Source organism: Ascaphus truei, unplaced genomic scaffold (genome assembly GCF_040206685.1).
Source record: "Ascaphus truei isolate aAscTru1 unplaced genomic scaffold, aAscTru1.hap1 HAP1_SCAFFOLD_527, whole genome shotgun sequence".
Taxonomy (NCBI): Eukaryota; Metazoa; Chordata; class Amphibia; order Anura; family Ascaphidae; genus Ascaphus; species Ascaphus truei.
Genome location: NW_027456858.1, coordinates 197,794 through 211,704, shown reverse-complemented (window position 1 = coordinate 211,704; position 13,911 = coordinate 197,794). Strand labels below are relative to the sequence as shown.

At 60.7% G+C, this 13,911-nt stretch overlaps 1 protein-coding gene across 1 annotated transcript in view; it reads left to right on the top strand.

The window, feature by feature from the left end:
• The window catches only part of LOC142485082 (uridine-cytidine kinase-like 1), a 112,904-nt gene that overhangs the window by 58,435 nt on the left and 40,558 nt on the right, over nucleotides 1-13,911 (top strand). Inside the window, exons 5-6 of the mRNA XM_075584287.1 lie at nucleotides 1,190-1,251; nucleotides 8,737-8,753. Coding sequence (XP_075440402.1) covers nucleotides 1,190-1,251; nucleotides 8,737-8,753 — 79 coding nt within the window. The remainder of the gene's footprint in view (nucleotides 1-1,189; nucleotides 1,252-8,736; nucleotides 8,754-13,911) is intronic.

The window sequence follows — 13,911 nt, the reverse complement described above, 5'->3', positions numbered from 1 at the left end:
AGAAAGGGCGGGCGCGAGGGAGGGCGCTCGCGAGGGAGGGCGCTCGCGAGGGAGGGTGCGAGGGAGGGCGCGCGCGAGAGAGGGCGGGCGCGAGGGAGGGCGCGTGGGTGCGAGGGAGGGCGCGTGGGTGCGAGGGAGGGCGCTCGCGAGGGAGGGCGCTCGCGAGGGAGGGCGCGTGGGTGCGACGGAGGGCGCGTGGGTGCGACGGAGGGCGCGTGCGAGGGAGGGCGAGTGCGAGGGAGGGCGCGCGCGAGGGAGGGCGCGGACGAGGGAGGGCGCGAGGGAGGGCGCGTGGGTGCGAGGGAGGGCGCGTGCGAGAAAGGGCGGGCGCGAGGGAGGGCGCTCGCGAGGGAGGGCGCGTGGGTGCGAGGGAGGGCGCGTGGGAGGGCGCGCGCGAGAGAGGGCGAGTGCGAGGGAGGGCGCGCGCGAGAGAGGGCGAGTGCGAGGGAGGGCGCGCGCGAGAGAGGGCGAGTGCGAGGGAGGGCGCGCGCGAGAGAGGGCGAGTGCGAGGGAGCGTTCCTGCATAGACTGAATTCATACACATATTTATATTAATACAATCATCCGAGGATCAGGGCTGCACTCGCTCCTACTGCCGCGTTGTGTGTGTGTGTCACTGTGTGTGTGTGTCACTGTGTGTGTCACTGTGTGTGTGTCACTGTGTGTGTGTGTCACTGTGTGTGTGTGTGTGTGTGTGTCACTGTGTGTGTGTCACTGTGTGTGTGTGTGTGTGTGTGTCACTGTGTGTGTGTGTGTGTGTGTCACTGTGTGTGTGTCACTGTGTGTGTGTCACTGTGTGTGTGTCACTGTGTGTGTGTGTCACTGTGTGTGTGTCACTGTGTGTGTGTGTCACTGTGTGTGTGTCACTGTGTGTGTCACTGTGTGTGTGTGTCACTGTGTGTGTGTCACTGTGTGTGTGTCACTGTGTGTGTCACTGTGTGTGTGTGTCACTGTGTGTGTGTCACTGTGTGTGTCACTGTGTGTGTGTGTCACTGTGTGTGTGTGTGTGTCACTGTGTGTGTCACTGTGTGTGTGTGTCACTGTGTGTGTGTGTGTGTGTCCCCGAAATCCAGCGATCCCGTTCCTTAGCGCACAGGAAGTGAGGCGCGCGAGATCCGAAATCCAGCACAGTGTACGCGCATCATTTCTAGGCATAAATGAGTGCTGAGTATCTGTGTCTGTCTTCCAGGAGGGGAGAACTTTGTGGCGCTGGACCTGATCGTTCAACACGTGCACAGCCAGCTGGAGAAGGTGAGGAGGGGGCAGCTGCACCCACGCTCTCTGTATTACACGGGCTCTGCCATCCAGCTGCACCCACGCTCTCTGTATTACACGGGCTCTGCCATCCAGCTGCACCCACGCTCTCTGTATTACACGGGCTCTGCCACCCAGCTGCACCCACGCTCTCTGTATTACACGGGCTCTGCCATCCAGCTGCACCCACGCTCTCTGTATTACACGGGCTCTGCCACCCAGCTGCACCCACGCTCCCTGTATTACACGGGCTCTGCCACCCAGCTGCACCCACGCTCTCTGTATTACACGGGCTCTGCCATCCAGCTGCACCCACGCTTTCTGTATTACACGGGCTCTGCCACCCAGCTGCACCCACGCTCTCTGTATTACACGGGCTCTGCCACCCAGCTGCACCCACGCTCTCTGTATTACACGGGCTCTGCCACCCAGCTGCACCCACGCTCTCTGTATTACACGGGCTCTGCCACCCAGCTGCACCCACGCTCTCTGTATTACACGGGGCTCTGCCACCCAGCTGCACCCACGCTCTCTGTATTACACGGGCTCTGCCACCCAGCTGCACCCACGCTCTCTGTATTACACGGGCTCTGCCACCCAGCTGCACCCACGCTCTCTGTATTACACGGGCTCTGCCACCCAGCTGCACCCACGCTCTCTGTATTACACGGGCTCTGCCATCCAGCTGCACCCACGCTCTCTGTATTACACGGGCTCTGCCACCCAGCTGCACCCATGCTCTCTGTATTACACGGGCTCTGCCACCCAGCTGCACCCACGCTCTCTGTATTACACGGGCTCTGCCACCCAGCTGCACCCACGCTCTCTGTATTACACGGGCTCTGCCACCCAGCTGCACCCACGCTCTCTGTATTACACGGGCTCTGCCACCCAGCTGCACCCACGCTCTCTGTATTACACGGGCTCTGCCACCCAGCTGCACCCACGCTCTCTGTATTACACTGGCTCTGCCACCCAGCTGCACCCACGCTCTCTGTATTACACGGGCTCTGCCACCCAGCTGCACCCACGCTCTCTGTATTACACGGGCTCTGCCACCCAGCTGCACCCACGCTCTCTGTATTACACGGGCTCTGCCACCCAGCTGCACCCACGCTCTCTGTATTACACGGGCTCTGCCATCCAGCTGCACCCACGCTCTGTATTACACGGGCTCTGCCATCCAGCTGCACCCACGCTCTCTGTATTACACGGGCTCTGCCACCCAGCTGCACCCACGCTCTCTGTATTACACGGGCTCTGCCATCCAGCTGCACCCACGCTGTCTGTATTACACGGGCTCTGCCATCCAGCTGCACCCACGCTCTCTGTATTACACGGGCTCTGCCATCCAGCTGCACCCACACTCTCTGTATTACACGGGCTCTGCCACCCAGCTGCACCCACGCTCTCTGTATTACACGGGCTCTGCCATCCAGCTGCACCCACGCTCTCTGTATTACACGGGCTCTGCCATCCAGCTGCACCCACGCTCTCTGTATTACACGGGCTCTGCCATCCAGCTGCACCCACGCTCTCTGTATTACACGGGCTCTGCCATCCAGCTGCACCCACGCTCTCTGTATTACACGGGGCCTGCCATCCAGCTGCACCCACGCTCTCTGTATTACACGGGCTCTGCCATCCAGCTGCACCCACGCTCTCTGTATTACACGGGCTCTGCCATCCAGCTGCACCCACGCTCTCTGTATTACACGGGCTCTGCCATCCAGCTGCACCCACGCTCTCTGTATTACACGGGCTCTGCCATCCAGCTGCACCCACGCTCTCTGTATTACACGGGCTCTGCCATCCAGCTGCACCCACACTCTCTGTATTACACGGGCTCTGCCACCCAGCTGCACCCACGCTCTCTGTATTACACAGGCTCTGCCATCCAGCTGCACCCACGCTCTCTGTATTACACGGGCTCTGCCTCCCAGCTGCACCCACGCTCTCTGTATTACACGGGCTCTGCCATCCAGCTGCACCCACGCTCTCTGTATTACACGGGCAATGCCACCCAGCTGCACCCACGCTCTCTGTATTACACGGGCTCTGCCACCCAGCTGCACCCACGCTCTCTGTATTACACGGGGCTCTGCCACCCAGCTGCACCCACGCTTTCTGTATTACACGGGCTCTGCCATCCAGCTGCACCCACGCTCTCTGTATTACACGGGCTCTGCCATCCAGCTGCACCCACGCTCTCTGTATTACACGGGCTCTGCCATCCAGCTGCACCCACGCTCTCTGTATTACACGGGCTCTGCCATCCAGCTGCACCCACGCTCTCTGTATTACACGGGCTCTGCCATCCAGCTGCACCCACGCTCTCTGTATTACACGGGGCCTGCCATCCAGCTGCACCCACGCTTTCTGTATTACACGGGCTCTGCCATCCAGCTGCACCCACGCTCTCTGTATTACACGGGCTCTGCCATCCAGCTGCACCCACGCTCTCTGTATTACACGGGCTCTGCCATCCAGCTGCACCCACGCTCTCTGTATTACACGGGCTCTGCCACCCAGCTGCACCCACGCTCTCTGTATTACACGGGCTCTGCCATCCAGCTGCACCCACGCTCTCTGTATTACACGGGCTCTGCCACCCAGCTGCACCCACGCTCTCTGTATTACACGGGCTCTGCCACCCAGCTGCACCCACGCTCTCTGTATTACACGGGCTCTGCCATCCAGCTGCACCCACGCTCTCTGTATTACACGGGCTCTGCCACCCAGCTGCACCCACGCTCTCTGTATTACACGGGCTCTGCCACCCAGCTGCACCCACGCTCTCTGTATTACACGGGCTCTGCCACCCAGCTGCACCCACGCTCTCTGTATTACACGGGCTCTGCCACCCAGCTGCACCCACGCTCTCTGTATTACACGGGCTCTGCCATCCAGCTGCACCCACGCTCTCTGTATTACACGGGGCCTGCCATCCAGCTGCACCCACGCTCTCTGTATTACACGGGCTCTGCCATCCAGCTGCACCCACGCTCTCTGTATTACACGGGCTCTGCCATCCAGCTGCACCCACGCTCTCTGTATTACACGGGGCCTGCCATCCAGCTGCACCCACGCTCTCTGTATTACACGGGCTCTGCCATCCAGCTGCACCCACGCTCTCTGTATTACACGGGCTCTGCCACCCAGCTGCACCCACGCTCCCTGTATTACACGGGCTCTGCCACCCAGCTGCACCCACGCTCTCTGTATTACACAGGCTCTGCCATCCAGCTGCACCCACGCTCTCTGTATTACACGGGCTCTGCCACCCAGCTGCACCCACGCTCTCTGTATTACACGGGCTCTGCCACCCAGCTGCACCCACGCTCTCTGTATTACACGGGCTCTGCCATCCAGCTGCACCCACGCTCTCTGTATTACACGGGCTCTGCCACCCAGCTGCACCCACGCTCTCTGTATTACACGGGCTCTGCCACCCAGCTGCACCCACGCTCTCTGTATTACACGGGCTCTGCCATCCAGCTGCACCCACGCTTTCTGTATTACACGGGCTCTGCCACCCAGCTGCACCCACGCTCTCTGTATTACACGGGCTCTGCCACCCAGCTGCACCCACGCTCTCTGTATTACACGGGCTCTGCCACCCAGCTGCACCCACGCTCTCTGTATTACACGGGCTCTGCCACCCAGCTGCACCCACGCTCTCTGTATTACACGGGCTCTGCCATCCAGCTGCACCCACGCTCTCTGTATTACACGGGCTCTGCCACCCAGCTGCACCCACGCTCTCTGTATTACACGGGCTCTGCCACCCAGCTGCACCCACGCTCTCTGTATTGCACGGGGTTGTTAACGGACTGCAGGATTCCCGCGGCACTGACAAGCATTTCTCTTCTATACTTCCCCAGCCCTAACTTTCCCCTTTATTTCTTAGCATGCAATCTTAGCTCCCACTGCAGCCAGGGCTTCTGGGTAATGACATGCAAATGAGTTCTAGTGCCGCAGGAATCCTGGCAAAGGCCGGCGTCATTTCTGTGCAGAACACCTGCCAATTCGTAGCAAACAGTCTGCTTCCATTTGTAAAACCTACAGTGTAAGCACGACCCTAATACTAACCCTACAGTGTATGCACCGCCCTAACACTAACCCTACAGTGTACGTACGACCCCAACACTAACCCTACAGTGTACGTACGACCCCAACACTAACCCTACAGTGTAAGCACGACCCTAACACTAACCCTACAGTGTAAGCACGACCCCAATGCTAACCCTACAATGTACGTACGACCCAACACTAACCCTACAGTGTACGTACGACCCCAACACTAACCCTACAGTGTACGTAATACCCCAACACTAACCCTACAGTGTACGTACGACCCCAACACTAACCCTACAGTGTAAGCACGACCCCAACACTAACCCTACAGTGTAAGCACGACCCCAACACTAACCCTACAGTGTAAGCACGACCCCAACACTAACCCTACAGTGTACGTACGACCCCAACACTAACCCTACAGTGTACGTACGACCCCAACACTAACCCTACAGTGTAAGCACGACCCCAACACTAACCCTACAGTGTACGTACGACCCCAACACTAACCCTACAGTGTAAGCACGACCCCAACACTAACCCTACAGTGTACGTAATACCCCAACACTAACCCTACAGTGTAAGCACGACCCCAACACTAACCCTACAGTGTAAGCACGACCCCAACACTAACCCTACAGTGTACGTACGACCCCAACACTAACCCTACAGTGTACGTACGACCCCAACACTAACCCTACAGTGTACGTACGACCCCAACACTAACCCTACAGTGTACGTAATACCCCAACACTAACCCTACAGTGTACGTACGACCCCAACACTAACCCTACAGTGTACGTACGACCCCAACACTAACCCTACAGTGTACGTAATACCCCAACACTAACCCTACAGTGTAAGCACGACCCCAACACTAACCCTACAGTGTACGCACGACCCTAACACTAACCCTACAGTGTATGCACGACCCTAACACTAACCCTACAGTGTAAGCACGACCCCAACACTAACCCTACAGTGTAAGCACGACCCCAACACTAACCCTACAGTGTAAGCACGACCCCAACACTAACCCTACAGTTTACGTACGACCCCAACACTAACCCTACAGTGTACGTACGACCCCAACACTAACCCTACAGTGTAAGCACGACCCCAACACTAACCCTACAGTGTAAGCACGACCCCAACACTAACCCTACAGTGTAAGGGCGACCCCAACACTAACACTACAGTGTACGTACGACCCAACACTAACCCTACAGTGTACGTACGACCCAAATCTAACCCTACAGTGTAAGCACGGCCCTAACACTAACCCTACAGTGTACGTACGACCCCAACACTAACCCTACAGTGTAAGCACGACCCTAACACTAACCCTACAGTGTACGCACGGCCCCAACACTAACCCTACAGTGTACGCACGACCCCAACACTAACCCTACAGTGTACGCACGGCCCTAACACTAACCCTACAGTGTACGCACGGCCCTAACACTAACCCTACAGTGTACGCACAGCCCTAACACTAACCCTACAGTGTTAGCACGGCCCCAACACTAACCCTACAGTGTAAGTACGACCCTAACACTAACTCTACAGTGTACGTACGACCCTAACACTAACCCTACAGTGTAAGCACGACCCCAACACTAACCCTACAGTGTAAGCACGACCCCAACACTAACCCTACAGTGTAAGCACGACCCCAACACTAACCCTACAGTGTAAGCACGACCCCAACACTAACCCGTACCGTGTAAGCACGACCCCAACACTAACCCTACAGTGTACGTACGACCCCAACACTAACCCTACAGTGTACGTACGACCCCAACACTAACCCTACAGTGTACGCACCGCCCTAACACTAACACTACAGTGTACGCACAACCCTAACACTAACCCTGTATAGGAAGTAATATATTACCGCTAACCCTGTACAGGAAGTGATGTATTAACGCTAACCCTGTACAGGAAGTGATGTATTAACGCTAACCCTGTACAGGAAGTGATGTATTAACGCTAACCCTGTACAGGAAGTGATGTATTAACGCCCGCAGGAAGCGGGGACATTAACTGGGACTGAATCTGTAAGAAACAGATTTATACTTAAATAAAATACTGATTGAGCATTGAAATGTGCAGAGTTACTGTGGGAGCATGGAGGGATCGGTACCTGGGTATTATTACTCATTGGAAAGGTACAGCGCCTCTTGCAGGTTAATAATGTGCTGTGTTTGCATGGCTTTCACAAGTAATGCTGTGTTCTCCCCCCTTCCTCTCTCCTATCTCTCCTCTCCCCCTTCCTCTCTCCTATCTCTCCTCTCCCTTCCCCTCCATGTCTCTCTCCCTTTCCCTCCCTCTCTTCCCCCCCCTATCCCTCCCTCTCTTCCCCCCCTATCCCTCCATCTCTTCCCCCCTCCATCTTTCCCCCCCTCCATCTCTTCCCCCCTCATCCCTCCATCTCTTCCCCCCCCCCACCCCTCCCTCTCTACCCCCCCCCCACCCCTCCCTCTCTACCCCCCCCCCACCCCTCCCTCTCTACCCCCCCCCCCACCCCTCCCTCTCTACCCCCCCCATCCCTCCCTCTCTTCCCCCCCCTCCCTCTCTTCCCCCCCACCCCTCCCTCTCTTCCCTCCCCACCCCTCCCTCTCTTCCCTCCCCACCCCTCCCTCTCTTCCCCCCCACCCCTCCATCTCTTCCCCCCCACCCCTCCATCTCTTCCCCCCCACCCCTCCATCTCTTCCCCCCCACCCCTCCATCTCTTCCCCCCCCACCCTCCCTCTCTTCCCCCCCCCACCCCTCCCTCTCTTCCCCCCCACCCCTCCCTCTCTTCCCCCCCACCCCTCCCTCTCTTCCCCCCACCCCTCCCTCTCTCCCCCCCCACCCCTCCCTCTCTTCCCCCCCCACCCCTCCCTCTCTTCCCCCCCCACCCCTCCCTCTCTTCCCCCCCCCCACCCCTCCCTCTCTTCCCCCCCTCCACCCCTCCCTCTCTTCCCCCCCCCCCACCCCTCCCTCTCTTCCCCCACCCCTCCCTCTCTTCCCCCCCCCCACCCCTCCCTCTCTCCCCCCCCCCACCCCTCCCTCTCTTCCCTCTCTCCCATCCCTCCCTCTCTTCCCTCTCTCCCATCCCTCCCTCTCTTCCCCCCCCCACCCCTCCCTCTCTTCCCCCCCCACCCCTCCCTCTCTTCCCCCCCCACCCCTCCCTCTCTTCCCCCCATCCCTCCCTCTCTTCCCCCCATCCCTCCCTCTCTTCCCCCTCTGCTCACCCGTCCCCTCTCTCTCTCTCCCCCCTCTCTCTCTCTCTCCCCCCTCTCTCTCTCCCCCCTCTCTCTCTCTCTCCCCCCCCTCCCCTTCCCCTCCACGTGTGTGTTTCTCGTGAACCCGCCTGCTGTGACTTTTAACCCCCGGTACACCTGTGTCTTGCCGTATCAGCGGGAGATCACAGTGAGGTAACGTAACCACCGAACTATGCGCTCTAAGGGGGACTGGGGGAGTGTATATTCAATCTGTGCGTCTGACTGGGTACCCTTGTAACTGTTCCCACGCACCGCCATCTTATCCGCTGCCCCCCTTCCCACGCACCGCCATCTTATCCGCTGCCCCGTTCCCACGCACCGCCATCTTAACCGCTGTCCCCCTTCCCACGCACCGCCATCTTATCCGCTGCCCCGTTCCCACGCACCGCCATCTTATCCGCTGCCCCCGTTCCCACGCACCGCCATCTTATCCGCTGTCCCGTTCCCACGCACCGCCATCTTATCCGCTGTCCCCCTTTCCACACACCGCCATCTTATCCGCTGTCCCCCTTCCCACGCACGCCATCTTATCCGCTGTCTCCCTTCCCACGCACCGCCATCTTATCCGCTGCCCCCCTTCCCACGCACCGCCATCTTATCCGCTGCCCCCCTTCCCACGCACCGCCATCTTATCCGCTGCCCCCGTTCCCACGCACCGCCATCTTATCCGCTGTCCCCGTTCCCACGCACCGCCATCTTATCCGCTGTCCCCCTTCCCACGCACCGCCATCTTATCCGCTGTCCCCGTTCCCACGCACCGCCATCTTATCCGCTGTCCCCTTCCCACGCACCGCCATCTTATCCGCTGTCCCCCTTCCCACGCACCGCCATCTTATCCGCTGTCCCCGTTCCCACGCACCGCCATCTTATCCGCTGTCCCCCTTCCCACGCACCGCCATCTTATCCGCTGCCCCCTTCCCACGCACCGCCATCTTATCCGCTGCCCCGTTCCCACGCACCGCCATCTTATCCGCTGCCCCCGTTCCCACGCACCGCCATCTTATCCGCTGCCCCGTTCCCACGCACCGCCATCTTATCCGCTGCCCCCTTCCCACGCACCGCCATCTTATCCGCTGCCCCATTCCCACGCACCGCCATCTTATCCGCTGTCCCTCTTCCCACGCACCGCCATCTTATCCGCTGTCCCCCTTCCCACGCACCGCCATCTTATCCGCTGTCCCCCTTCCCACGCACCGCCATCTTATCCGCTGCCCCGTTCCCACGCACCGCCATCTTATCCGCTGTCCCGTTCCCACGCACCGCCATCTTATCCGCTGTCCCGTTCCCACGCACCGCCATCTTATCCGCTGTCCCCCTTCCCACGCATCGCCATCTTATCCGCTGTCCCCCTTCCCACGCATCGCCATCTTATCCGCTGTCCCCCTTCCCTCGCACCGCCATCTTATCCGCTGCCCCGTTCCCACGCACCGCCATCTTATCCGCTGCCCCGTTCCCACGCACCGCCATCTTATCCGCTGTCCCCCTTCCCACGCACTGCCATCTTATCCGCTGTCCCCCTTCCCACGCACCGCCATCTTATCCGCTGTCCCGTTCCCACGCACCGCCATCTTATCCGCTGTCCCCCTTCCCACGCACTGCCATCTTATCCGCTGTCCCCCTTCCCACACACCTCCATCTTATCCGCTGCCCCGTTCCCACGCACCGCCATCTTATCCGCTGTCCCCCTTCCCACGCACCGCCATCTTATCCACTGTCCCCCTTCCCACGCACCGCCATCTTATCCGCTGTCCCGTTCCCACGCACCGCCATCTTATCCGCTGTCCCCCTTCCCACGCACCGCCATCTTATCCGCTGTCCCCCTTCCCACGCACCGCCATCTTATCCGCTGTCCCCCTTCCCACGCACCGCCATCTTATCCGCTGTCCCCCTTCCCACGCACCGCCATCTTATCCGCTGTCCCCCTTCCCACGCACCGCCATCTTATCCGCTGTCCCCCTTCCCACACACCGCCATCTTATCCGCTGTCCCCCTTCCCACACACCGCCATCTTATCCGATGCCCCATTCCCACACACCGCCATCTTATCCGCTGTCCCCCTTCCCACGCACCGCCATCTTATCCGCTGTCCCCCTTCCCACGCACCGCCATCTTATCCGCTGTCCCCCTTCCCACGCACCGCAATCTTATCCGCTGTCCCCCTTCCCACGCACCGCCATCTTATCCGCTGCCCCGTTCCCACGCACCGCCATCTTATCCGCTGCCCCGTTCCCACGCACCGCCATCTTATCCGCTGCCCCCCTTCCCACGCACCGCCATCTTATCCGCTGTCCCCCTTCCCACGCACTGCCATCTTATCCCCTGCCCCCTTCCCACACACCGCCATCTTATCCGCTGCCTCCCTTCCCACACACCGCCATCTTATCCGCTGCCCCCCTTCCCACGCACCGCCATCTTATCCGCTGTCCCCCTTCCCACGCACCGCCATCTTATCCGCTGCCCCGTTCCCACGCACCGCCATCTTATCCGCTGCCCCCCTTCCCACGCACTGCCATCTTATCCGCTGCCCCGTTCCCACGCACCGCCATCTTATCCGCTGCCCCGTTCCCACGCACCGCCATCTTATCCGCTGTCCCCCTTCCCACGCACCGCCATCTTATCCGCTGTCCCCCTTCCCACGCACCGCCATCTTATCCGCTGTCCCCCTTCCCACGCACCGCCATCTTATCCGCTGTCCCCCTTCCCACGCACCGCCATCTTATCCGCTGTCCCGTTCCCACGCACCGCCATCTTATCCGCTGCCCCGTTCCCACGCACCGCCATCTTATCCGCTGTCCCTCTTCCCACGCACCGCCATCTTATCCGCTGCCCCCCTTCCCACGCACCGCCATTTTATCCCCTGCCCCCCTTCCCACGCACCGCCATCTTATCCGCTGTCCCCGTTCCCACGCACCGCCATCTTATCCGCTGTCCCCATTCCCACGCACCGCCATCTTATCCGCTGTCCCCCTTCCCTCGCACCGCCATCTTATCCGCTGTCCCCGTTCCCACGCACCGCCATCTTATCCGCTGCCCCCGTTCCCACGCACCGCCATCTTATCCGCTGTCCCCCTTCCCACACACCTCCATCTTATCCGCTGTCCCCTTCCCACACACCTCCATCTTATCCGCTGCCCCGTTCCCACACACCGCCATCTTATCCGCTGTCCCCCTTCCCACGCACCGCCATCTTATCCGCTGCCCCGTTCCCACGCACCGCCATCTTATCCGCTGCCCCGTTCCCACGCACCGCCATCTTATCCGCTGTCCCGTTCCCACGCACCGCCATCTTATCCGCTGTCCCGTTCCCACGCACCGCCATCTTATCCGCTGTCCCCCTTCCCACGCACCGCCATCTTATCCGCTGTCCCCGTTCCCACGCACCGCCATTTTATCCGCCGCCCCATTCCCTCGCACCGCCATCTTATCCGCTGTCCCCCTTCCCACACACCGCCATCTTATCCGCTGCCCCATTCCCACGCACCGCCATCTTATCCGCTGTCCCCCTTCCCACGCACCGCCATCTTATCCGCTGTCCCCCTTCCCACGCACCGCCATCTTATCCGCTGCCCCGTTCCCACGCACCGCCATCTTATCCGCTGCCTCATTCCCACGCACCGCCATCTTATCCGCTGTCCCCCTTCCCACGCACCGTCATCTTATCCGCTGCCCCCTTCCCACGCACCGCCATCTTATCCGCTGCCCCATTCCCACGCACCGCCATCTTATCCGCTGTCCCCCTTCCCACGCACCGCCATCTTATCCGCTGCCCCCTTCCCACGCACCGCCATCTTATCCGCTGTCCCGTTCCCACGCACCGCCATCTTATCCGCTGTCCCCGTTCCCACGCACCGCCATCTTATCCGCTGTCCCCGTTCCCACGCACCTCCATCTTATCCGCTGCCTCGTTCCCACGCACCGCCATCTTATCCGCTGTCCCGTTCCCACGCACCGCCATCTTATCCGCTGTCCCCATTCCCACGCACCGCCATCTTATCCGCTGTCCCCCTTCCCACGCACCGCCATCTTATCCGCTGTCCCCGTTCCCACGCACCGCCATCTTATCCGCTGTCCCCCTTCCCACGCACCGCCATCTTATCCGCTGTCCCCGTTCCCACGCACCGCCATCTTATCCGCTGCCCCGTTCCCACGCACCGCCATCTTATCCGCTGTCCCCGTTCCCACGCACCGCCATCTTATCCGCTGTCCCCCTTCCCACGCACCGCCATCTTATCCGCTGTCCCCGTTCCCACGCATCGCCATCTTATCCGCTGCCCCCGTTCCCACGCACCGCCATCTTATCCGCTGTCCCCGTTCCCACGCACCGCCATCTTATCCGCTGTCCCCCTTCCCACGCACCGCCATCTTATCCGCTGCCCCCCTTCCCACGCACCGCCATCTTATCCGCTGTCCCCCTTCCCACGCACCGCCATCTTATCCGCTGTCCCCGTTCCCACGCACCGCCATCTTATCCGCTGTCCCCGTTCCCACGCACCGCCATCTTATCCGCTGCCCCGTTCCCACGCACCGCCATCTTATCCGCTGTCCCGTTCCCACGCACCGCCATCTTATCCGCTGTCCCGTTGCCACGCACCGCCATCTTATCCGCTGTCCCGTTCCCACGCACCGCCATCTTATCCGCTGTCCCCTTCCCACACACCGCCATTTTATCCCCTGCCCCCCTTCCCACGCACCGCCATCTTATCCGCTGTCCCCGTTCCCACGCACCGCCATCTTATCCGCTGTCCCCGTTCCCACGCACCGCCATCTTATCCGCTGCCCCGTTCCCACGCACCGCCATCTTATCCGCTGTCCCGTTGCCACGCACCGCCATCTTATCCGCTGTCCCGTTCCCACGCACCGCCATCTTATCCGCTGTCCCCTTCCCACACACCGCCATTTTATCCCCTGCCCCCCTTCCCACGCACCGCCATCTTATCCGCTGCCCCGTTCCCACGCACCGCCATCTTATCCGCTGTCCCCCTTCCCACACACCGCCATCTTATCCGCTGCCCCCCTTCCCACGCACCGCCATCTTATCCCCTGTCCCCCTTCCCACGCACCGCCATCTTATCCGCTGTCCCCCTTTCCACGCACCGCCATCTTATCCGCTGTCCCCCTTTCCACGCACCTCCATCTTATCCGCTGTCCCCCTTCCCACACACCTCCATCTTATCCGCTGTCCCCCTTCCCACACACCTCCATCTTATCCGCTGTCCCCCTTCCCACACACCGCCATCTTATCCGCTGTCCCCCTTCCCACACACCGCCATCTTATCCGCTGCCACCTTCCCACGCACCGCCATTTTATCCC